General features: G+C 35.5%; 1 protein-coding gene across 1 annotated transcript in view; it reads right to left on the reverse strand.

The window, feature by feature from the left end:
- Positions 1 to 26,245, reverse strand: part of Ube2g1 (ubiquitin conjugating enzyme E2 G1) — a 99,971-nt gene that overhangs the window by 52,905 nt on the left and 20,821 nt on the right. The window contains exon 3 of the mRNA XM_078041090.1: positions 7,836 to 7,953. Coding sequence (XP_077897216.1) covers positions 7,836 to 7,953 — 118 coding nt within the window. The remainder of the gene's footprint in view (positions 1 to 7,835; positions 7,954 to 26,245) is intronic.

Consider the following 26,245-nt stretch of genomic DNA (forward strand, 5'->3'; position numbering starts at 1 on the left):
CATTAACAAATGAATGAATAAACTAAATATAATATATACATACAATGGAATACTATTCCAGGTTTTAAAAGGGATGAAATATGATACATTCTACAACATGGATGAAGTTAGGTAACAGAAAGACACAAAAGGACAAATATTATATGTTTCTACTTACACAAAGTACCCAACAGTAATCAAATTCATAAAGATAGGAAATAGAATGGGAGTTGCCAGGGACTGAGGATAGAGGAAGATGGAGAGTTATTATTTTATGGGTACAGAGTTTCATGAGGATCATGAAAAAGTTCTGGAAAAATAGTGGTGACAGCTGTACAAAAATGTGGATGAACTTAATGCCACTGAACCATACATTTAAAATAGTAAATTTTATTTTATATGTATTTCATTGTATCTTACTACAACCAAAAAGAATGAATACAACATGAAAATTAGATAAATGTGGAGCACACTAGATGGAAGCCAAGTGTCTTTCTACCCCCTTGAACAGCTGATCCCACCCTTAAGTCTTTGATGTGGCCCACACCCAAAGATGACACCATACTACAAATCATAAAATTTCTCAATACTGTATTCAGCAAGCATACCAGCCAAACACACATACACAATGAGACATTTGCCCTCCTTGCCTTAGTATGACCTAGAAAGCCCTTCTCTTTCTTCTGTAGGAACCCTTTCTCCTTTGCTTTCTGTGGAGCTTCTCCCTAGATGAAAGGCCCATTTTCATCTGTGTACAGTGCTAGTACACTAACACTGTCAATCTGCATGTTACACACACAAAGTAACTCCAAATGGATCACAAAAACAAAATTCTTAGTTTAGGAAATGATATGAAATTCCACCAAAGTTGCAAGCTATCATTTCACAAAGTGGTAACTCAAAGCCTGGACTAGAATAATGATGGTCAGTCTGGTTCTCCCCACTGAGAACCAGAACAAGAACCAGCATAAAACAATTAACCAAACTTGTATTATGGATGAATGGAAGAGAGGGAGGCAGGGACACTGGGAGGGGGAGGGAAGAAGTAAACCAAGCAAACCAAGCTAAAAATATATATATATATTTTATTTATTTTTTATTTTTTATTCTTTTGGTGGTGGTACAAGGGATTAACTCCAGGGTACTATCACTGAGCAACATCCCCAGCCATTTTTAATTTTTATTTTGAGACAAAGTTTCACTACATTGCTGAGGCTGGCCTCAAACTTTCGATCTTCCTGTCTTAGACTCCTGAGTGACTAGGATTACAGGTATGTACCACCATGCCCAGATCAAATTAATTTTTTAAGCAAATGTACCATTACAATTATTTTATGTTTTCTAGAAGTCTAGTTTTCTGCAAAAGCACTTTTAGTACTTTATGTACACTAAAATCTCTCCCCTGAGTTGAGTGGTTTAATGGACATAATAAATGTCAAATGAATTATCAGTATTTTGACTAACAAAGATACAGTAATGTCTAAGATTCTGGGATGGATTCTCGGCCCTGCACCTTGACTGTGAGAGTGCAGGTGCTGAAATAAGATAATAGGATGCTATCATGCTTGCTTCTTGACTTCCTTGTTCATTCTGCTATATCAAAGCTTTGGATTCTGATACAGAACAATTTATTTGTGAGGTACCAAGAACTCATGAGATAACCCTGAAACAGCTTATAGACTTATTCAAGCTTTTTTTTTTGGGGGGGGGGTTACAAGGGACTGAACCCAGGGGTACTTTACCAGTGAGCTACATCCTCACATCTTTTTATTTTGAGACAGGGTCTTACTAAATTGCTTAGGGCTTTCCTAAATTGCTGAGGCTAGTCTTGAACTTGAGATCCTCTGGTGTCAGCCTCCAGAATCACTAGGATTACAGGAGTATGCCATTGGTTTCTCATTTAGATTTGTTTTAAAAATCTAAATGAGAAACCAATGTGACTGCCACTTTGATAGACTTTCTTGTGCTGCATTACAAATGACAATGAAGACAACACTGCATCAAAACCATGAGAAATGTTTATATAAACAAGCAGCGTAACATACATATTACTTTTTTTTTAAATGCACTATTTTAAAAGGGAGTAAAAAACACACCAAAACCATAAGTAACTCTATCCAGTAAAATCAGAGTAAGATTCTTCTCTTTCCACCATTAAGTAATCTCTCAGGAAAAGATATTATTTCTAAAATTCAAGAACTTTATAATACATTACAAATTCAAAACATTTTTACAGTTAAGGATTTCAAAGACCATTGAAAATAAGGATCTTTTCAAATAATTGAATCATCTGAGTAATCAATTTCTTTCTTTCCAGTATAACTTTTTTCACTGTGTTGCCTAGGAAATTGCCATTTAGGCATTTTGTTTTTTTAAGGTGTTGGTTTTTTTAAAAAAGCATTTAAGGGCTGGGGATGTGGCTCAAGCCGTGGTGCGCTCGCCTGGAGGCATGCGTTCGGCCCAAGTTTGATCCTCAGCACCACATACAAAAACAAAGATGTTGTGTCGGCCGAAAACTAAAAAATAAATATTAAAAAAAAATTCATTCTCTCTCTTAAAAAAAAAAGCATTTAAATATGTTGCTACTTATATCTAAATGTTACTAAAGTTTCCTTAGTCACTAAGTAAATTAATCTCCCCCTCCTTAACTATAACTAGTAGAAGTTTCTAATGGGATTATGCCAAAGGTGAGAAATTCCTCCTGACTCATCAGGAGAAAACTTAAGTCTCAACCCCTTTCAGTGGAAAGACTAGTTTGGTCAGGTTACCCAGAGCTATGAGTTATATCTCATCTCTACAAAGTTTTACTCATTATAAAATACTTTCATTGAGGTATCTTAATAATATAGCACCTTCTATGGTTCAAGGCAAGTGACTGGTCGTATACAGGCTGCAATAATCCAAAATCTAAATTATCATTTATCATAATTATCATTTGGGGGCTGGGGATGTGGCTCAAGTGGTAGCACGCTCGCCTGGCATGCGTGCGGCCCGGGTTCGATCCTCAGCACCACATACAAACAAAGATGCTGTGTCCGCCAAATACTGAAAAATAAATATTAAAGTTCTCTCTCTCTCTCCCTCTTTCTCACTCTCTCTCACTCTTAAAAAAAAAAAATAATAATTATCATTTGGATTTTCTTTCTTTTTGTCTTTTAGTACCAGAGATTAAACCAAAGGGTGCTTTGCCACTGAACCACATCCTTAACTCTTTTGAGTCAGGGTCTCTTCAGGTTGCTGAGGCTGGTCTTTAACTTGGGATCCTCAGGCCTAAGCCTCTGGAGCTGCTGGGCATAATGGATTTTCTAAACAAGCCAAAGGCCAATTTCTAAAGCAGATGCCGTCAACTTTCTCAAACAAACTTTTCCATAACCCCTACACCTTCAAATTCAAAGCTATCTTTAAAATATTCACTGTGTTATCTAATTTTAGGAATGAGAACCATCTTTCTAAGTCATCTACAGAAAACACAAGAGGTGGCAGGGTGGCCAAAGCTGTCATCCCAGTAATCAAGGAGAAATGCAAAAGAATAGTCAAAGAAATTTAAGGAGACCCTGACACAAAATAAAAACTAAAAATGGGGCTGAGGCTATAATTCAGTGGTAAAGTGCCCCCTTGGTTAAATCCCCAGGGAGGGAGGAAGGAGGGAAGAAAAAGGAAAGAAAGGAGAGAAAAAAAAGAAAATGCTGGAAAGCCAAATTGATTAGATGATTTAAAAAATAAAAATCCCACATGTAAAAATAGACATAAAAAATGAAAAAAGGCATGGTGGCACATGCCTATGATCCCAACAGCTCCAGAGGCTAAGGCAGGAGGATAGAGAATTCAAAGCCAGCCTCAGCAACTCAGCTAGACCCTGTCTCTAAATAAAATACAAAAAAGGGCTGGGGTGTAGCTCAGTGGTTAAGTGCTCTGATTTCAATCCCCAGTAACACACACACACCAAAAAAAAAAAAAAAAAAAAACTAAAAGTCAGCTGGAGTCTAATGGTATAGGCCTGTAATTCTGACTACTTGGGAAACTGAGACAAGAGGATCACAAGTCTGAAGCCAGCCTCCTCAATTTATCTAGATCCTATCTCAAAATAAAACAATAATAAGAAAGCAGTTCAGTGGCAGAGTGTTTGCCTAGCATGCATGAGCATAATGTCAAAGGTCCAAACCCATCTCCTTCCAAAAAACGAAAAGGCAAGAACTAGGAATTTAGCTAAGTTGTAAGGTATCTGCCTAGCATGCACAAGTCCCTTCTTTGGATACCTAAGTACCATCAAAAAAGGAGAAGGTGGTGAAGGAGAAGAAGAAAAGGCAAATTATGCTCTTACAAACCCTTAAAACACTCAAAATGGTAAAAATCTTTTGGTAATTTTCTTTAAAAACTTTCTTTTTCTTTATTGTTTTCTGATACTGTGGGTTAACCCAGGGGCACTTAACTACTGAGCGACATCCCCCAGCCTTTTTTATTTTTTGAGACAGGGACTTGCTAAGTTGCTTAGGGCCCTGCTAAATTGCTGAGGCTGGCTTTGAACTTGCAGTCCTCAGGCCTCAGTCTCCCAAGTCGCTGGGACAACAGGCATGTACCTCCACATCCAGCTTTTATTTTCTTTTTACCTAACAGAATCAAATACTTTTTTTTAAAGTTCTCAATAATGCTAAGAATATAGTATAAAGTGGCATTTTACTACAATGATGGTTGATTCCATCAAATTAGCAAGTCTTTTCTAGAAAGCAATCAGTGATATTTATTAAGAAATTCAAAGAATGCTTATCTTCTTTGATTCAACAATAACCACTACTGAAAATTTATCTTGAGAGAAATAATCAACTATTACACAAAACTGTTTTTCATAGGAAAAATCTGCAGTTATTTAAGTAATTTATAATTTAAAAAATGTAAAAGTTGAAATAAGAATGCTATACATCTATTTTAAATTACTTTGAGCCAGGTAGCACATGCCTGTAATCCCAGCAGGCTTGGGAGGCTGAGACAAGAGAATCAAAAGAGTTCAAATCAGCCTCAGCAACTTAGCAAGCACTAAGCAACTCACTGAGATCCTGTCTCTAATAAAATACAAAATAGCGGTTGAGTGCCCCTGAGTTCAATTCCCAGTACAAAAAAAAAAAATTTTTTTGGAAAGAGTATCTGATGACATGCGAAAATTTTACAATTTCTTAAAAAGATAAAATAGTGTAAATATATTTCAATCTGAAAAAACAAATACTGTAGGTAGTTTAAAGAACAAAAAGAGGGGGAGCTTTGGCCTACACTACTAGTTTGTCTTCAAGTTCAAAGTGCTAATATAAGTTCATGTGTATACCACTTCTTCCCACTAAAAACCTAAGTAAATAAATTTTTAAAAAACATTTAAAATAATTTTAACTATAAATTTAAAAAAAAATACTAGGTAATTTGCCCATGGTTCTGAAAGATGGAGACAGATGGAAGAATGTGAACTGATAAGCAGAGTGGAGGGAGCAGAAGAGCAGAATACTCACAGAGGGACTGCAGCGAAGGCTAATCTTCTGGGTAGAACCCCAGAGAGGCGCCAGGTCAGTGACTGCCGAACGAGGAAGGTCAGTAGTGAGAAGTGGGACTGAAAACATCTGTCATAGCAAGAAGTCAACAGAGAATGTCTAAAGTTGATAAACCAAAAAAATAAACACTATCAGCATATTATTTAGAAGCATGGAGTTAAGCCCCCAGGAGATCTGAACCAAAAAGGTTTTTTAAAAGCAGCTGCTTCTAGGGAATGGGGCTCTTTATTATTAGGCCTTTTGATTTATGGGTATTTGATTATTTGACTTTTTAAAGCTAGATATACACAGAAAACTGATTTTTAATTTTTTTTTCTTTGGTTACATTTTGTTCGTTTTCCATTAAAGGCACAACTCAAGAATTTGTCCTCTTACTGTTAAATGAGAGACTGTATCTCATTTGTCAGTGTTTTTCAACTATAAGTTGTGCAGTCATGAAACAGATCTACTGGGATTTAACTAGTATTTCATTTTACTAAGAGAAAAATAAAAATAAAGATATTGTTGGTAAAGCTTTCATTTCAGTTATAGACGTTTATTTAAATGTGTGCACTGAAGTACTTTGTCAAATCTTATTGAGTCTGTTTCTCAATCTAGCAGTGAAAGTAACCTTGTAAAAAATGTAAATTCCAATCATGTTGTGTATTTCTTCTCTGTGATGGCCCACAAGGCTCTTCAAAGTTAACAGCACCTCTCTCCAATTTTCTGATTCTGGGCTTAAGCTAAAAAAATTCAGGTAAGTCCCCCCTTCAGGGCCTTGGTGCTTATTCACTCCCTCACCTAATGCAATTCCTCATTGAAATGTCACCCTATTATAAATTACAACCCCCAAATCCTTACAAGCTCCCTATTTTTATTCCCTTTCGATTTTACTTTCCATATAGTATTAATTTTGTCTAACTTCCCGACTTTAACTAGATCATGCAAGCTCTGGAAGGGCCTAGATTTTTGTTTGTTTACTGATATCATCCCATGACTTATTATAGTCTGATTAGTAAGTATTAGTTGAATTAATGAATTAGTTCAAAATACCACCTTAGGAAGCCAAATTATTGACAATCAAGCAAAACAGTTTGAGAACCCAAAGAAATACTTATAACAACTTTAATTTTTGAAGATAAGCTCTGAACTATAAATTCCAGCTGTTCACAATATGGAATAAGCACATTCTGAATATGTAAGACTATTGAAATAATCTTGTTAACATTAATAATGGCTCACATAAAGAATACTTGTATCCTAGCCATCATTTAAAAAAAGAAAGAAAAAAAAAAAAAGAAAAATTCATGGGAGAATCTGTTCCCTAAACAGGTAAGCTACTTTAAAGTACAGAATTTTTACAGCTTTTTTTTTATAGATCACAGTGAAAGTCTCACTCTCGGTAATCACAACTTGCTTATAGTCACAGTTTTCACTATTTCCTTCAACCCTGAATGAAGATCATGGGTCATTGATTACCTTCATTTCTTCAGAATAAGACAAAGAACATCGGCATTCAGCATAAATTCATGAAGAAAATCTTTTCATTGTGGTACACATGGATGGCAAAGAATCTGTTGATTCATGGTTTCCAGGAATTTTTCTCTATTCCACATTGTAACTTACTGAATAAAAGATAGCCTCAACAGATTTTCAATGATTAACAGGGGAAAAGTCATTGAACACTTCTTTCCCATACACAGAAGCATATGGCAAAAACAGATTCCAAAAGGTACAAAAGAAGTTTATCCAACTGTCAAAAAAAAAAAAAAAAGGTACATTTAAAGCCTGAAAAAAAAAAAAAGAGGCTTTTCCAGATCTCACGCCATTAATAAAACACAACAGCTAACAGCATGTGATAAAACTATTTACCAATCACTTGTTTTGTGTTCTTGGGAGATAAATATTGATAGTAGTTGCTTTGCAACTGTTTTTAACCCATTGTTAACTGTTTTTAACAATGTGGTTTTACCTGTTTCTACTGTAAGAAGTAAAAGGCTTTTTTAAAAGGAGGGAAGTAAATGAGACAAGCTAAAAGGGCAGCTCACAGACATAAATAAATAAAACTGAATGAAGTACTGAAGTCATAGCAAAATGAAAACCACATGAGATACAGGAAGCAGGAGACTTGATATTGATGAAAACAAATTTATGAAACCAAAGATAATGGAGAGCATTATATAGAGCACAATAGAAAAGAACAAAGGAACATTTTTTTAAATGAAATGGAAGACAGGAAATGAAGATGAACAATAATAAAACTGATTTTTGTTGAAGAAAAATTTAAAAAGCATATTAAAATATATATAAGAAAGTATCCCTGAGTCCACAGTTTAAATGGCTTACCATGTAACAGGAAAATGTAATAGAGAATCACACCAAGACCGAGATATATCCTGATGAAGTTACTGAACTTCAAGGATAAAGAAAGAATTCTACCAATACCCAGGCAGAAGTAGGTCACCTACAAAGGGAAAAAAACAGTCAGGCTGGCCCCAGACTTCACTAGAATAACCCTAGATGCCAGAAGATAAGGAAACAATGTCTACTGAGTATTAAGGGAAAGCTTTCTCAAAAATTCTGTAACCAGCCAAAACATCATTTCACTTTTGAAAGTCACTGGCAGATATTTTCAAACAAAGAACTTGTAACAATACATCATAGATGCAACCACTTCTGAAAAATCTATTTTGTAAATATAATAATAAGATTTAAGTACATTACAGCTATAGATTTATAACCACAGAATTACAAACTACCTTATTTCTTCATCTGTTCTAAAACATACTTTTTTCACAATTTAATATATCTGAAATCAGCATGTACATTACAACTGAAGATGTATTATAATTTCTTTGACATTTAACCGTATTAGTGGCATACAAAATAACTAACCATAGAACAAATCAGTGATACCTTAAGAATAATGAGGCTGGGTTTGTGGCTCAGCGGTAGAGTGCTCGCCTCACATGTGCAAGGCCATGGATTCAATCCTCAGTACCACATAAAAATAAATAAATAAAACAAAGGTATGGTTTTAAAAAAAAAAAGAAAGGATAGAAATTGATATGGAGCTTGAAAACAAGCAGGATTGCCTATTCTCATATCCAGCAAGCAGATTTAAAAAAAAAAAAAGACAATGAAACACAGTAGGTAACTTCCAAAATAAGAGAAAAAATAAAACCATGTAGTTTAAAAGAAGAAAAAGAAAATCAAGCAAAAAGACAAGTAACAGCAACAGCAAAAATAAACTAATATAACAGAAATAAAACCAAATATACAACATTAATGTAAGTGATTAGTAGCATCTCAAATTGGGTCCAAAAGACTAACCTTGATCCAACTACATGAGATCTACAAGAGATAAACCTAAAATAGAGACTTTGAGAAGTTAAAAGGAAAAGGTTAGACAAAAGTATACCAGGCAAGTATAAACACCTTTTTAAAATCCACTGAATTCAAAACGAAAGAACATTTATAAAAGAGGCATAAAGAAGGTCACTTTTTATAATGATCAAGATCATAAAAGATACAATGTTTATAAGCCTATGTATATCAAAATCTTCATAACATGTAGTTGGGGCCAAAACTTTTTAATACAAGAAAAACCTTTAGATAGAAATTTTTAAAAAGACGACAATCACCATTTCAATCCTGAAAGATCAAATAAACCAAATGATAAAACAGCTGGACATATGATGAGAAGAGACCAAATCTATGGAAGAGTTACAAAAATTGATCATCTATTTAGACCACGGACACCTCAAAAATTCAAAAAGGAAAAATAGTCTTGACCACAATCTGACAATGAAGCAATTATACTACTTCCCTTAATGTGGTAAACTTGATGATTTTGTAATCATTCTTTAAATTATCAAAGATGGAAATCAAAGTCAATAATTATCTAAAAAATAAATAATTATAAAAACCACCTATAGGGCTGGGGTTGTAGCTCAGTGGTAAAGTGCTTGCCTCACATGTGTGAGGCCCTGGGTTCGATCTTCAGCACCGAATAAAAATAAATAAAAATAAAGATATTGTGTCCATCTACAATTAAAAATTTTTTTTTCAACCAACCTATATAAAAATCTTTATTTGGTACACAAATAAATCTCTATTTGGAGGACATTTCATAACCTAAAACTTTCAACTGATCAAGAATTAAAATTAAATGTAGTAAGCCAGATACAGTGATGTACGCCTGTAATCCCAGCAGCTAAGGCTGAGGCAGGAGGATTTAGACTTCAAAACCAGTCTCAGCAATATGGAGGCACTAAGCAAGTCAGTGAGACCCTATCTCTAAATTAGATACAAAATAGGGCTGGGGATGTGGCTCAGTGGTTGAGTGCCCCTGAGTTCAATCCCCAGTACGTACGTACATACATACATACATACATAACGTTAATAAGGTGAAAAACAGAAATACTACAATTTTAAAATTCACGTACAACAAAACAAAAGATACCGGTTATGACATTCTTATAATGGTCTATAAGGCCCTGCAGAACCTGGCAATGCCATACAGCTTGTCCCTTAGCTACCTTACCTTCTACTACTCTCCTCTTTGTGGAGTTTAACTTCCAACATGTATAATAACAAGTCTTAACATCCCATTACCAGAAGTTCCAGAAACAGAGAACATAAAAAACAGAAAAGGATATTATTTATAAGAAGGGTAGACACCACACACACATACACACACACAAAAAAAAAAAAAAAACACTTCAGAACTCCAAATCCTAAAAGCTTCCAAATAGAAAAGATTTTGAGGGCTGGGGAGGTGGCTCAAGCATTAACGCGCTCACCTGGCATGCTCGGGGTGCTGGGTTCGATCCTCAGCACCACATAAAAATAAAGATGTTGTGTCCAACGAAAACTGAAAAATAAATATTAAAAAATATTCTCTCTCTCCCTCCCTCTCTCTCTCAAAAAAAAAAAAAAAGAAAAAGAAAAAGAAAAGATTGACATTAAAAAAAAATTTTTTTTCAGGGCTGGGGATGTGCTCAAGCGGTAGCGCGCTCACCTGGTATGCGTGCGACCCAGGTTCGATCCTCAGCACCACATACCAACAAAGATGTTGTGTCCGCCGAGAACTGAAAAATAAATATTAAAAAAAAATTCTCTCTCTCTCTCTCTCTCTCTCCTCTCTCACTCTCTCTTTAAAAAAAAAATTTTTTTTCAAACAAAATTGGTACTAAGCTTCCAAGTGAAAAGGGACAATGGCAGCTATTCACCTATTTGTCCAAAATTGACAAAAATAAATTTTGAAAACAAGATAATATAAATAAAAAACACTTCTACAACTATAATAACATAGTATAATATGGACCTGGAGATCTAAATATAACAAAATAGATTCCAGAAATAAACCAAAATCACAGGGAATTTAATATGTAATGAATCTGATTTCTTCTTCAAATTAAGAAAAAAAATTATTAGTCAAAATGATATTTTAGGAAAACTGGTTAGCTATTACTGGAAATGAAGTCTATCTCTACCAAAATCCTTACAACAAGAAAAGTATAAGTCAGGTTTGGTGGCATAGGCCTAAATCCCAGCTACTAAAAAAGTTGAGGCAGGAGGATCCCAAGTGCAAGGCCAGCCTCAGTGTGACTGTTTCAAAATAAAAAAAAAATAAAAAAAAAAAAAAAAGAAAGGAATAGAATGTACCAAGGATAAAGTGCCCCAGGGTTCAATTCCCACCACCTGGCTGGGGTGGGGGTCCCAGGTGAGGGTTCAAACACCTCGGACTGTTTAAATGCAGAAAACCATAAAAATAAAAAAATATTAGAGGATGATTTCATTTGAGAATATTTCTATAATCTTGGTTTAGGAAGAGTCTTAAATCAGATACAAATTGTACAAGACACACCTTGATGAAAGAAGTGGGGGAGGATAAATAAATAAAATTAAACATCTGAAAGATTTAAAGGTAGGAAGGAAATCCCAAAAGACAAACTAAGGGACAAATATTTGCACACATGAAGGGGCACTGATCCCTACATAACTAATGGGCACTAACAAATAATTGAGAAAGATTAAACCCAAGATTTGCACAAAGGAGTGGAAACACAAGCCTAATAGACACATGAATAACATTCAACCTATTTTAAAACTCCAAGTAAATCATGTATGAGATTGGAAAGTGCTTATCAATTTTAGTCAGAAGTGGCAGAGATAACCCAACAAGAAATAGATGAAAACTAACTGACCGAATTTTTGTTCAGCACAATTTGGCACCATTAAGACTTACTTTTCACCCCTTCATTTATTTAAATTCCATGTTGAGGGACTGGGTATAGCTCAGTGATAGAGTCCTTGCCTAGCATGTGTGAGCATATTGGGGGCAGGGTTCAGCCCCCAAAGGGAAGGGGAGACTGAGGTGTACCCTTCAGGAATTTATACTATAGACATGCTAGTGCAATTAAGAAAATTACCATTTAATTTCTCAATGAAAGAGTGAAGCTTGATCATAAAAATATTTTATGTACCATACTTTTAATTTATTTGTAAATATTTAATCAGTTATATTTACACATTGTATAACTATTCACTCCTCTTAATTATAATAAGTTTCCTATTTATTGGACCTTCTGAAAAAAATTCTTTAGCTCTATCTTCTGATAGATCCCCTATTATTCAATCAAATTATTTTCAACAACTCCTTTCTTTTTTATAGAATCCTGTTTCTGTTTACAAACTTAATTCACCTTATCTGTCTGTCTCTTTTTTAAGTCCTCTTCTCCCTGTCTGGGTCATGTTTCTTCCTGGTTGTTTTTCTCTAGTGATTTCTCATATGAGGAAAAAGGAGGTTTACCTTTCCTCATCTGATAAAACTTGATTGTCCATATTTAAGAAGAGAGAATAAAGGGAAAGGGACTGAAACTACACAAGTAAGACCTGAGAACTGATAGCTTCATTCACCATAAGAGGGTCTGGCTCCTGTTAGGAGAAAATATCTTTTTTAAAGATTTTTTTAATACCTTTATTTATGTATTTTGACCCGGTGCTAAGGATTGAACCCAGTGCCTCACATATGCTAGGCAAGCACTCTACCACTGAGCCATAACCCCAGTCCTTTATGTATCTTTATGTAGCTCCAATTACAACATGTCTGTGAGTAAAGCCTAGCATCTTGAAAATGTTTAAAATTATGTGTAATTTTCCATTCAGGCACGTGACACATGCCTGTAATTCCAGCAGCTTGGGAGGCTGAGACAGGAGGATTGCAAGTTCAAAGCCAGCCTCAGCAACAGCAAGACTCCAAGCAAGGTGCACCTCAGTGAGACCCTGTCTCTAAGTAAAATACAAAAATGGGCTGGGGATGTGGCTCAGTAGTCCTGAGTCCAATCCCTGGTACCACCCCTCCCCCACAAAAAAAAGGTATATGTAATTTTCCATAAACAGACTGTCCATGTCCTTGTTCATTTTACTGTTGGGTCTTTGTGCTTTTTATTTCAGAAAATTTTATTATTTTAAATTTAAGAAAGTTTAAGAAAATTTGATTTTGCATGTCATATTGCATGTTTTAATAATTTTAATTAAAAGTAAGAACATAGCAAATTATTCACAACATTTTTCTGTACCTAAGTTTTTCCTCATTTCTACATTCCTATTCTTTTCAAGTTACATTCTCTTATATAATTTTTTTAAAGTAATTTCTTTATATGGTTAATTATTGCACCAAAGCTTATTTCTGCTTCATCTTCCCACCCTTTTCCCTTTCTCACCCACTTAACCCACAGACTTAGAACTCCCTAGGGGAATGAAGGGGGCCAAACTGTACTTTGAGATTTTTTTGTACTTAATTAAGAAATGAATGTCGGGGGCTGGGGATGTGGCTCAAGCGGTAGCGCGCTCGCCTAGCATGCGTGCGGCCCGGGTTCGATCCTCAGCAGCACCACATACCAACAAAGATGTTGTGTCCGCCAAGAACTAAGAATAAATAAATGTTAAAATTCTCTCTCTCTCTCTGTCCCCCTCTCTCTCTCACTCTCTCTTTAAAAAAAAAAAAAAAAAAAAAAAAAAAAAAGAAATGAATGTCATTTATTGGATGTACAATTTTTTTTTTGTATAAGATATTAAACTCAAGGACACTCAACCACTGAGCCACACCCCCAGCCCTATTTTGTATTTTAGAGACAGGGTCTCACTGAGTTTGAACTCATGATCCTCCTTTCTCAGCCTCCAGATTATTACAGGCATGTGCCACCACGCCCGGCTAACCTTAACTATTTATGCCATGTAAAGACACTACTCTTTACTACCTAATAAAGCATGCCATTATCTAAAATATCCTCTGAAGGTAGTCTCCTTCTCTTATGAATATATAATATTATATTTTTATCTTTCTTATGGCATACAACTTCCCTTATTCTAATATGGCTTTCTAGACTACAGGTTTCATTTTATATTTTAGAATATTCTTTTTTCAAATGTTAAACATGGAATACCAGAAAATATAATTTCATGAAAAAAATTAGTTGGATTATGAAGGTACTTCAAACATAGTACATTTAAATTATTTCAATTACCAACCTTTGATTTAAATCAATTTCTCTTTAACCTTCCTCTCTTTAGTGTCCAACTTCCCACAGATCATCTAAAGGTCTTTTGAAGGGTTTTATATTCTAAATCTTCTTACCAAATCTGCCTTCACCCCTGTTACTTTTACCCAACAACCCAGTAAGCACCCAGGAGTCTGAATCACCAAGATCTGATGATTCTCCATCAACCTTGTCTCTCTGATGATGCTCTGGGCTCTCTCATCAGACTTCTTCCTATCCCCTATTTTCACCTTTTCATTTCCTATCTCACCCAAAACTGATACTGATATTCTTATAGATTTTAACATTTTGGGTCTTATTTTATTTGTATTTAGTTATAGCTGGACACGATACCTTTATTGTATTCACAAATGCCAGGCAAGCAATCTACCACTAAGCCACAACCCCAGCCCATGGATCTTATTTTAAAATAGGAACATACTTAAAGTCAATAATAGTTTGAACAGACTTTCCAAGTAACTTCTGGTTCCAACTCTACTAGTCCCACATGATCTTCCCCTGCTTTACATCTGGTCTTAAAACTGCAATTACTAACTTATATGAATATATATAAATTTCTCTGCTACTTCTAACCAACTTATACAAAAAATTTTATTTTCTATTAGACAATGTTACAATTTTGCTAAACCAACTTTTACACACACAGTAAACAAAACCAAACACTTTCAAAACTGTAACACATAAAATTACCTTGTTTTTGATTAAAACTATAAAACTTGTTTTTATGAAATGTGCTTTAAAGTTGATATTCTGTGTGACTGGCACCTGTGGTGGCCAGAATCTTTGCACAGAAAAAGATGACATAACTAGAAACTACCAACTGATTCATCTTACTTGAATGAAAGCCAGTATTTCCTGAGTATTGCTCATATAAGTGACTGAAGGAAACTGGTCATGTGAATCATGTTGTAATTTTACAAATGTTATAAACTTACACAATATCATACACCAAATCTTTCATAGTTACCTCTACAAAGAGTTACTGTAGTGATTTTAAGTGAGTACTAAGGAGTCAATTCTCACTAAGCACTATGTTTGGTAATCATGCCTTCCCAAGTGCTGACTTATTTAATGCTCTGTAAGTACTAAACTTTTTAAGTACTAAACTTTCCACATTTTACAAAAATCTGTTCTCCTTCCTGAATCTCTGCCCATGTAATTACTACTCCACCTTCTCTCTTTTTACCCTGGATGAATTTTTCATGCTTCTAGATAAGGCTCCCAAACTGGGTGGTAATTGGAACCCATCTTTTTTCCCTAAAGACACTGCTTCAAAAATCCTTAACCCTCCTCCTTTGTCATCATGTCTTCCCTCTACTAAATTCAATCTCATCAACATCAAACATCCTATCAATTCTCCAACCTTTAACAAAATACAACAAAACTGAAATCCACTCCCCATCTACATGTTGTCCCATTTCCCTGTTTCATTTAAGGCACAACTTACGAGCTGTCTTCATTCTCAATCTCCACTTTCTCTCTTCCTGTTCTCTCGGGCTCATACCAATCTGGCTTTGGGCCCATACCATTCCACAAAACTGCCTTCCTCAAAGTAACATTCTCCCCCAGTGGTCACTTCATCCTTCCTTTCACCTGACCTTTTTTGTGACTCAGTGGATCTGTCTCCCTCCTTGAAACTTTCTTCCCTTGGCTCTAGTTTCTGGTAATTCCTGTCTTCTTAATGCTAGTACCCAAGACTTAGTCCTGTATCCCCTTTTCTTTACCTACTTATCCCCTTGTTGATCCTGTCTAACTTCATGGTTTAAACAATCTATATGCTAAGTAATTTCCCAGTTTATATCTCTAAGCCAAGTTTCTTCACTGAAATCCAAACCAAATATAATAAGCTGCCTATCTGATTTCTCTATTTAAGTCTAATAGGCTATCCAAACTAAGCATATCCCAAAACTGAACCCCTGGTAATCTCTCCTCCTTGACCTACAGTTTTTTCCCATCTTAGTAATGCCAACTTCATCCTTTAATTTGAAAAGGTCAAAATCTTGGAGTCATCCTTGACACATTTTCTTACACAAATCTCCCAGCCCCAACCAAAATTCCAGTCCAGCAGCAAAACCTGGCAACTCTATTTAGAAATGTATCCAAACTTCAACTACTTCTCTCCACTGCCACCATACTGTACCAATACCATATTTCATCTGACTTACTGATCAAGTCTCATAATCAGGTTTTTTGTATCTGCCCTTGTCCCCCTGATGTTTATATTCTCAGGATAGAAGCCAAGACACAGCCTGTTTAAATGTGCATTAGATCATTTTATTCCTGTTTGAAAAACCTCTGATAATTATCTCACCCAGGGTAAGAGCCAAAGCCTACCCAGAAACACTGCTTGCCTCTCCCCTCTTCCTTGCTATCCCTTCTGTACCAGACCTTCTGCCCATCCCAAGGCTTCTGTGGTTTGTTACTGGCTCTGTCTAGAAAGCTCTTCTCACAGACACCAAAGCAGCACATCTTTTCATTCCCTTTTGCCACTTTTTCCTCCCTCTCCAGGGCACTTATACATTGACACACTACTTAATTGTCTGATTATCTTAATCATCTTAAAACTTAATTATCTGATTTTCTGTGTTACCAGACCAAAATGCTAAATGCTAGCAAGATTTTTTTATGTTCCATTCTTTCAAGTTCTATTATACTTATAAATATAGGCAGTCAAATATTTGTTAAATGTTGAACTGAATCTGAAGATTGAATTTTATATGTCAGCACTTTAAACTGAAAGTGCGACTCTAAGTTTTACATGATTCCATGACTTAAAAACTATAAAACTTCATAAATCCAAGCCTTCTTGTCCTTTATATGAGGATGGGAGATTTCACTACATTTTTCTTTTTGCGGGGGACGGAGATTGAACTGGGGGCACTCAACCACAGAGCCACGTCCCCAGCCCTATTTATATTTTATTTAGAGACAGGATCTCACTTAGTTGCTTAGTGCCTCCCTTTTGCTTAGGCTGGCTTTGAACTTCCTGCCTCAGCTTCCCAAGCCACTGGGATTACAGGAGTGCATCACTGTGCCTGGCTCACTATATTTTTCTTTACACTGTTTTCTTTTTAGGGGACATATATATTACTGGTAAATTTCAGTTCAGTTGCAACAGATATTAACTCTGAAGACTAAATCCCTAGGAATATTCTCTGAGGGGATGGGAGGAAGAACAGCAATGACTATTAGCTATAAGAAAAAAAAATGATGAAAATAAATTTATTGGTACTTGAGCAAGTTTCTAAAACAACAGTAAATCCCTTCATTTACTAAAGGCAGAGCCAATATAATCCTCAACAGTAAAGCAAGTTAATATGATAAGTAAATAATACAACAAGAAAACATGCAATTAAGAGTAATTAAAGCTATTAACAATGACCAAACAACATGAGAGTCTGGACCTGAGAGTCTGAAGCCCAGTTAAGCAATAATACGAAAAAAGTTCAATACAGCTTGCCCTAGTACCAGTGCAAATATCATTAAAAGGAATGAGTACCCTGGCTTTGTGGCACACACCTGTCTCAGTGACTTGGAAGGCTGAGACAAGATAATTACAAGTTCAAGCCAGCCTCAGCAACTCAGTAAGACCCTATCTCAAAATAAGAAAATGAACACATTGGGATGTACCTCAGTGGTAAGCACTCTTGGGTTCAATCTCTAGTACCAAAAAACAAAGAAATGGGTCTTAGTGGGTTGAGGTTGTGGCTCAGTGGCACAGTGTTTCCCTAGCATGTGTGAAGCACTGGGTTCAATTCTTACCACCACATATAAATAAATAAAATAAATGTCCACTGACAACTAAAAAATAAATTAATTAATTAAATAGGTCAATATTAGGGTGCAGGTGGAGCCCTAACTATAGAGGATCATAAATAAATCAATATAAATATTTAAACCTTTTTAAGATTAAAGCAAAAGTTTCTTTTTAACTCTAACATACCTACATGTGATACAATATTCATGCTTTTTCTTGAACTTTGGGTAATAGAAGTTCATATCCCCTCCACCCAGATTTTTTCCTGCCCCTGTACTGGGGATTGAACCAAGGGTTTCCTATATACTAACTAGGCAAGTGTTCCACAGCTGAGCTGTATATATTGCCAGCCCTTTCCCCTTTTTTGGTACCAGGGACTGAACCCAGGGGCACTTAACCACTGAACCATATCCTCAGCCCTTTATATTTTTTATTTTGTGAAAGGGTTTTGTTAAATTGCTTAGGGTCTCCCTAAATTCCTCAGGCTAGCCTCAAACTTGTGATCCTCCTGTCTCAGCCTCCACAGAAGCCCCAATTACAGGCACCACCATGCCAGGGCTCAATCCAGACTCTAAAGTACATTTTTAAGTAAATGTTATAATTTATCTATAAATATTACTGTAAGTTCTAATATTTAGAAGTTCTAAAACATAAACACAATATCATCACACCCTTAAAAATTAACAATAATGTGTTAGTACCAGATAGCCAGTATTCAAATCTCCCAAAGACTAATTTTACAATTAATTGCTTAGAATCAGTATCATTCCAAACAAGATCTCTACATCGTATTTTAGTTAATATGTCTTTTATTTGTGTGGGGTGGGGGGTAGTAACTGGGGATTGAACTCAGGGGCACTCGACCACTGAGCCACATCCCCAAACCTATTTTTTATATTTTATTTAGAGACAAGGTCTCACTGAGTGGTTTGGCGCCTCTCATTGCTGAGGCTGGCTTTGAACTTGAAATCCTCCTGCCTCCGCTTCCTGAGCCACTAGAATTACATGCATGCACCACCGCACCCAGAGGTGCTTTTTAATGTATAGCTATCTGGAGTCAATTCCTCTTATCATTTGTTGAAAAAAATACCAAACACTTGCCCTGTAGAATTTCTTCCTTTCTAAATTTTATTGATTGTATATTACACCACAGTGTTTTTTAACATATTCTTCAAATCTTGTACAAAATAGCCCTCCCTTAAGAATATGTTCCAAAACACTCCTAGTGGTGCCTTAAACTATAGATAGTATACAGAACCCTAAATATACTCTGTGTGTGTGTGTGTGTGTGTGTGCATGATAAAATTTAATTTATAAATTAGGCACAATGAGAGATTAAAACAATAAATCATTGTATATAGGTTCATGCTTTCTGGCAGAACTCATTACTGTCTGTCAGAATGAGATTTTTATTCATGTCTTTTCCCCTCAAAATTTCATGCCATTTCCATCTTAAATAAGCACTTACCACATACTATAACCATAACTTTTGCAGTGTGAGATGCAACAGCAAAAATAGCATGAATTTATTTTTCCTTCTTCACAGTGTTACAAATAAATTTGTTATTACCATAACCTCAGCAATCTCAAAACATACATTTTTTTCCTTATTTAAATCAAGAACTTTTGCCTTTTCGTTTAAAGGGAGTACTTTGAAGCTTCTCTGACATATCTGTATTGCCAATATCACTGCTCTTAATATATGGCTTTGGGGGCACTATTAAGTCAAATAAGAGTTATTTGAACATAAGCAATGCAGGACAGCTACTAGTGATTACAGGCTACAGTGTGGATATGCCAGGATGATTCATGTCCTGGATGGAACATAAACAAGATTTCATTACAGTATTCAAAACAGTGCACAAACTAAAATTTATGAAGTTCATTTCTCAAAATTTTTCATTATTATCTTCAAACTGAGGTTGATTTCATGTAACCGAAATGGCAAAAAGCAAAGCCACAGATAAGGACAGGATTACTGCATTTGGTTTTCCAGGAAAGCTTTGCAAGATCAATGTTTGATTTTTTCCCCTTGCTCTCAGAATTAACTGGATTCTGTAGTATTTCCCAAAGATGACCAGGAAGGTGTTTATTGTTATTAGTTTTAGCATTATGCAGTTGATATGTTTTGATCCTCATATATTTCTCCTTTTATTTGCCCACTTTGTCCAGTGAGCAATCAGTCTGGTGGGAAGCCTTTCAAGCCTCTGTCCTCCCTTTCTTACTTTCTGGTATGACAAAATGTTCTGAATACATCCAGTTCCAGGACTACAATCAGTCATCTCTCCATGAATCCCTGGTTTCTTTTAGAGGAAATAGTAACAAATATGTTATCAGACCCTATCTCCCATTCTTGTGAAATTTCCTTGTTTTCTCCCTCCTCCCCATTACTCCAAAATCAATATAAAGTACCTAACTGGCTCTCCAACTAATAGGTAATGTTCCATATAGCTATCTACCCCAATCTAAGAAACTTATCTTGACATGGATTAAAAAGGAAAAAGGAGGAGTAGGAGTCACAGACAAAAGAGGAAAAAAAGCTAAAACTTTTTTTAAAATTAAGATAAAAGTAATAAAGTTTGAGTATATCTATTTCAAAGAACAAACTGCATTTTTCCTACCTTCAGTTACACTTCCTACAATTTGAAACTCAATTTTTGTTTTATTATATGCATTTATGTAACCAAAAAATAAGATCAAACTTCAACTTGAAAACATAATTATCAGAAATTTTTAAATCAGTTTACAAACAAATCTGATATGGTCACTTTCTAAACCAGAGACCCAGAAGGGACAAGTAGAATGACAGCACCAAATGGCCAGTCAGAAATAATAAGAAAGCTCTGGCCACTTAATGAGCAACTCAGTGTTTATATCCACCACCACCCCTTTTTTTGAGGAGGGAAAAGTGTCATTGGGTCTCCTCTTCAATGTTTAGCAAAAGGTAATCTTCTAACAAACAATCAAATAACCTTTCCAATCCAAGCCTGAGGCAGATTGCAAAGACCTGAGAAGTTTAAATGTTGCTCAATTTGGATTTTAAGCAATATTGTTCCACTTCCATTGTACAACAAAAATGATATAATTTACTTTGTAAGACTTTTTTTAAAATCCAACAGTTCTGATTTATTTCTAATAACTTATAAATTTCCCATATTACTTTAAATGAACCTAAAAAGAATTTTAAAACTAAACAATTTTGAAACAAAACATACAAATAAAGCTCCAATAACATTACAAAAAAAAAATGTTTAGCAATTACTTATCAGGTGATCAGTCAGCCATTGAATTTATTATTGAAGTTTCTTCAATCATAGTTCCAGACATTTGGTACAACATGCTTTTACTGAAAAAAAAAAATCTCACTCAACAAATGTTTATCAACTTACTAAACTTATTTACTCTTCTAATAGTCACCTATTGCACAATTCTCATCTTACAAGAGATCTCTTGCTGATCTCCAGAGCATGAAATCAGAGATGGCTTCAGTATGTAGATCCACAAGTAAAAATAGAACAGATTCCAGCAACTCAACTTGAGAAGGCAGAGGAAGAACATAACAAGCCTTATTTAAGAAAACAACTCATGGTTGTATTCCAAATCATAAAATGAAAGGTGATATTTGCCATGATTTGGATACAAACTGTTGAATAATTTAATATTCTACTCTTTGAACTAGTTTTACTTTAGGATTACTAACAGAATTCTAACATCTGCTACTGATATGTCTATACAGCATTCAAAATTGCTACACCAAACTTTTTCTCTTGCCAGGCACAGTGATGCACATGTGTAATCCCAGCAGCTCAGGAAGCTGAGGCAGGAGGATCACAAGTTCAAAGCCAATCTCAGCAACTTAGGGAGACCCTGACTCAAAAATAAAAAGAAGGGATGGGGATCTGGCTCAGTGTCTAAACGCCCTGGGTTCAATCCCTGGTAACAAAACAAAACAAAAAACTTTTTCTCTTTATAAAAATGACTAACTTTAAAATGCTAATGTGATTTACACCCAAGCATCTGAAGTTCCCCCAACTGTCCTAACTTTTTAAAATACCTGACTAGTTCCCAGATTAAATATCACAGTGATGTTTTCCAACTCCTTCAGCTATATGGTTCTCCAATTTTATGACAATTATAAGTTTGAGAGTCTTCTCTACTAAACAAAAGCACATCCTAAAAGAAGCAATTTCTCCAGTATCTCCCAGACTCAATATTTTTTAAAGAAAGCATTTAAACATGTATTTAATGATTGAGAGTACCTCCAATCAAGAGCTAATTCTCTTTAAAAAGTTTGAATACTGGGGCTGGGGTTGTGGCTCAGCAGTAGAGTGCTCGCCTAGCAGGTGCGAGGCCATGGGTTCGATCCTCAGCACCACATAAAAATAAATAAACAAAATAAAGGTATTGTGTCCAACTACAACTATAAGAAGTTTGAATCCTATTTCCAATATACCAACCAGCAAATTTCTATCCCATATAGTATGGCTAAAGTAATGAACTTAGAACACTGTGAAGTCAGGTCAAACTAAATTTCAACTAGAACATTCATTTCAAAATAATAAAGTATTCACAGAATTTCTCATTTTGGACAATGTTACTCTCCAAATTAAACTACTTGTAAAGATGTACATCCAGGACTGAAAAAATAACTTATAATGAAATGGCAGGGCCATTGTTGTCTATTTAAACCACTTAGATAATATAACCAACCATATTATCTCCATAATAAATATTGTCTTCACACTCCTACAAAGAATATGCTTTTTTCTAGCTCATTCAAAAATGGTATGAGATCATGAAAGAACCACTAACATGAAAAACGGCCAGAATACAATCATTTTTTTAAACTCCATTACTTTATAACTTAACTCATAAAGAAGTAGTCTCCAAAGGCCCATTGGAATGATTCATATGGTAAATGAAAGTATACCAGAAAGGATCAGGGCAGAAAACTAAAGTACTTTAGATGTTTTAAGAAGGAATTTAGGGCTGGAGTTGTGGCTCAGTGGCAGAGCGCCTGCCTCACACAAGTGGGGCACTGGGTTTGATCCTCAGCACCACATAAAAATAAATAGACAAAATAAGGATATTGTGTCCATCTATAACTTAAATTTAAAAAAAGGAATTTAGTAGCAGGGTGCGATGGCACACACCTACAACCCCAGAAGTTCAGGAGGCCGAGGCAGGAGGATCATGAGCTCAAGGCAAGTCTCAGCAACTCAGGAAAGCCCTAAGCAACTTAGCAAGACCAAAAATAAGTCTCAAAATAAAATATAAAAAGGGCTGGGGATATGGCTCAGTGGTTAAGCGCCTCTGAGTTCAATCCCTGGTACCAAAAACATTAATTATTTTTTAAAAGGAATTTTATGAGGAATTGGATGCTTACAAAAATATTAGAATATATTAGATATAAGTTAAAGATGGAATTTCCAGTATAAAATACAGAACTGACCCATCAGCAACCTTGGAACTAAAAGTTCAAAAACAGCCCAAGCAATCATCAGATTCAGAAATATGATATCAAGAAGAAATCATGTTGCATGCATGCCTGTCATCCCAGCAACTTAGAAGAAGGATCATAAATTCAAGAGCAGCCTGGACAATTTAGTAAGACCCTGTCTCAAAATAAAATTTTAAAAAGGGCTAAGGACACAGCTCAATGGCAGAGCATTTGCCTAGCACATGTAAAGCCCTGGGTTCAATCCCCAATACCACTAAATAAATAAACAAACAAATAAATGACAGAAATGAAGAAGTAAGCACTTTTAGGATTGGTTAGTACAGTGGCCCATGTCTTCATTTTTCCTCTCTAAATTCTTTAGTGTTGGCTTTTGGATGCTATATAACCCTTACCATGGACCTGCTCTGATTTGCAGATTTAAACACTAGGAGTGGGGCTGGGGATGTGGCTCAAGCGGTAGCGCGCTCGCCTGGCATGCGTGCGGCCCGGGTTCGATCCTCAGCACCACATACCAACAAAGATGTTGTGTCCGCCGAGAACTAAAAAATAAATATTAAAAATTCTCTCTCTCTCTCCCCTCTCTCACTCTCTCTTTAAAAAAAAAAATAAATAAATAAATAAATGAAAATAGAATAATCTTGTTTCTCCCTTTAAAAAAAAATAAATAAAAAATAATAAAAAATAAATATTAAAAATTCTCTCACTCTCTCTCCTCTCTCTTTAAAAAATAAAATAAAATAAACACTAGGAGTTATTCATTGTCTCTTATAGATTGTGTGGGTCAGAAATCTGGGAGTGCCTTAGATAGGTGGCTATGGCTCTAGATCTCTCATCCTTTCATTGAGGGCTGACTGAGGCTCCAGTCTGAAGGTAGCTCACTCACATGGCTGGAAAATGGGTGCTGGCTGCTGGCTCCTCTCCACATGGGTCCTCCACAGCTTGAGAGTCTCCACAATATGGTGGCTGGGTTCCTCCACTGGGAGCATCAAATAGGGACCAAGGCAGAAACTGCAACACTTTTCATGACAAAGCCTTCCAGCTCTGCATTCTGCTGCATCCTACTGGTTACACAGACCCATACAGATTTATTATGAGGGGATTACCCAAGGGCATGAATACCAGGAGGCAAAACTCACTAAAGAGCATCTTGTACCACACCCTCCATTCTGAGACTTGCTTTCTCACATGTAAGAAAAGAAGAAAGGCCAGGTATGGTGGCACATGCCTATAATCCCAACTACACAGAAGAAATCTCAGGTTCAAGGTCGGCCTGGGCAATTTACTGAGACCCTGTCTCAAAATAAAATTTGAAAAATGATTGGGGACACAACTCAGCAGTAGAGCATTTGCCTAGCACATGTAAGCCCCTGGGTTCAATCCCTAGTACTACTGGAAAAAGACTTACATAAATGAAGATAAATGAAGAAGCTATTCATTCCCTATGGTATAAACAAGGTTATTTGTTTAAGGAATGAGAGACTCAATATTATTCAGATGTCGGACATGGTGACTCACAGGAAGACTGCCAGGGTCGAGGCAAAACTCAGTAACTTAGCGAGACCCTATGTCACTTAGTGAGACCCTGTCTCAAAATAAAAAATAAAAAAGGCTTGGGATGTGGCTAATTGATTAGGCACCCTGGGTTTAATGCCTAGTACACCCAAAAAAGTCAATTTTCCATACATTAATCTTTATAGTCACTGTAATTCCATTTGAAATCATAGCATGCTTTTTTTGTTGTAGAAAATGACAAACTGGCTTGCAAAGAACTTTCAAAGACCAAAAAATAAAAAGTGTGAAATTGGAGGATATAATTTCAAGACCTGCTATGCATCAATAATCTAAAAATTGTGATACTCGCCTAAGACATATTGATTAATGTAATATAATCATAATGTAATATAATCAGAGTTCCAAAAGAAGAATATACTAGAAGTTAGTGAGCAAGTTTTCAACAAAAGTTCCAAAGTAATTCAACAGGAAAATAACAGTGTTTTCAACAAATAACGTTGGAACAATATGATTAATCCTTAAAAACATTAAGCTAAGTAAAAGACGCCATATACCAAGAACACATATTGTATTATCTTATTCTGGACATTTATATGAAATATCCCGAAAAGGGACAGACAGTAGATTAATAACTTGTGTCTGGGAATAAAGCTGGTGAATACTAATATGCAAGAAATTTCCGGTGGTGGGGTGATAATTAAAAAGAAAGTTGGAAGGCTGTGATAATGACTGCACAATTCTATAAATATACTTTTAAAACACTGAACTAGGGCTGGGATTGTGACTCAGCGGTAGAGTGCTCGCCTAGCATGGGCGGGACCCGGGTTCGATCCTTAGCACCACATAAAAATAAAGGCATTGTGTTGTGTCCATCTACATCTAAAAAATAAATGTTTAAGAAAAAAAAAAAAAAACACTGAACTATATATTTAAAATGAGTGAATTCTATGGTATAAAAATTAAACCTCAATAAAGCTGTGATCTGAAAGAGCATGCATACATAAAACAGCTATAATAAAAAATTAGAATAATTAAAAGTAGATTTAAAAATAAAAAGAGCATATGTTCTTGGAAATCAGAAAGAGAAATGATTGCCAAAGTAAAAAATTAAATGGGCAATTTAAACAATAGGCATGCCTCAGAACCTAAGAACCAAGTTACTAACCTGAGAAACAAAGTGGAAGAAGGTTCTATAATACATAAAAGACAGAAAAAGTGTACTATGAATAAAAGAGGACAAGAAAAAGGGATTAAAGAATTCAAACATCTGATTGACAGGAGACAAAGGAGGGGATTATGGAGGAAAGGTCCCTCCCTCACCCAAAATCAGACATGTACATACACACATACATAAATGAAAGGCCTTTCTAAGTCAGATAAAGACCTAAACCCATTCAAAGAGCCCACTGAGAGTTTTAAATGATGAACAAATAAAATATCATACTTGAAACATAAGGGT

Source organism: Ictidomys tridecemlineatus, chromosome 3 (genome assembly GCF_052094955.1).
Source record: "Ictidomys tridecemlineatus isolate mIctTri1 chromosome 3, mIctTri1.hap1, whole genome shotgun sequence".
NCBI lineage: Eukaryota > Metazoa > Chordata > Mammalia > Rodentia > Sciuridae > Ictidomys > Ictidomys tridecemlineatus.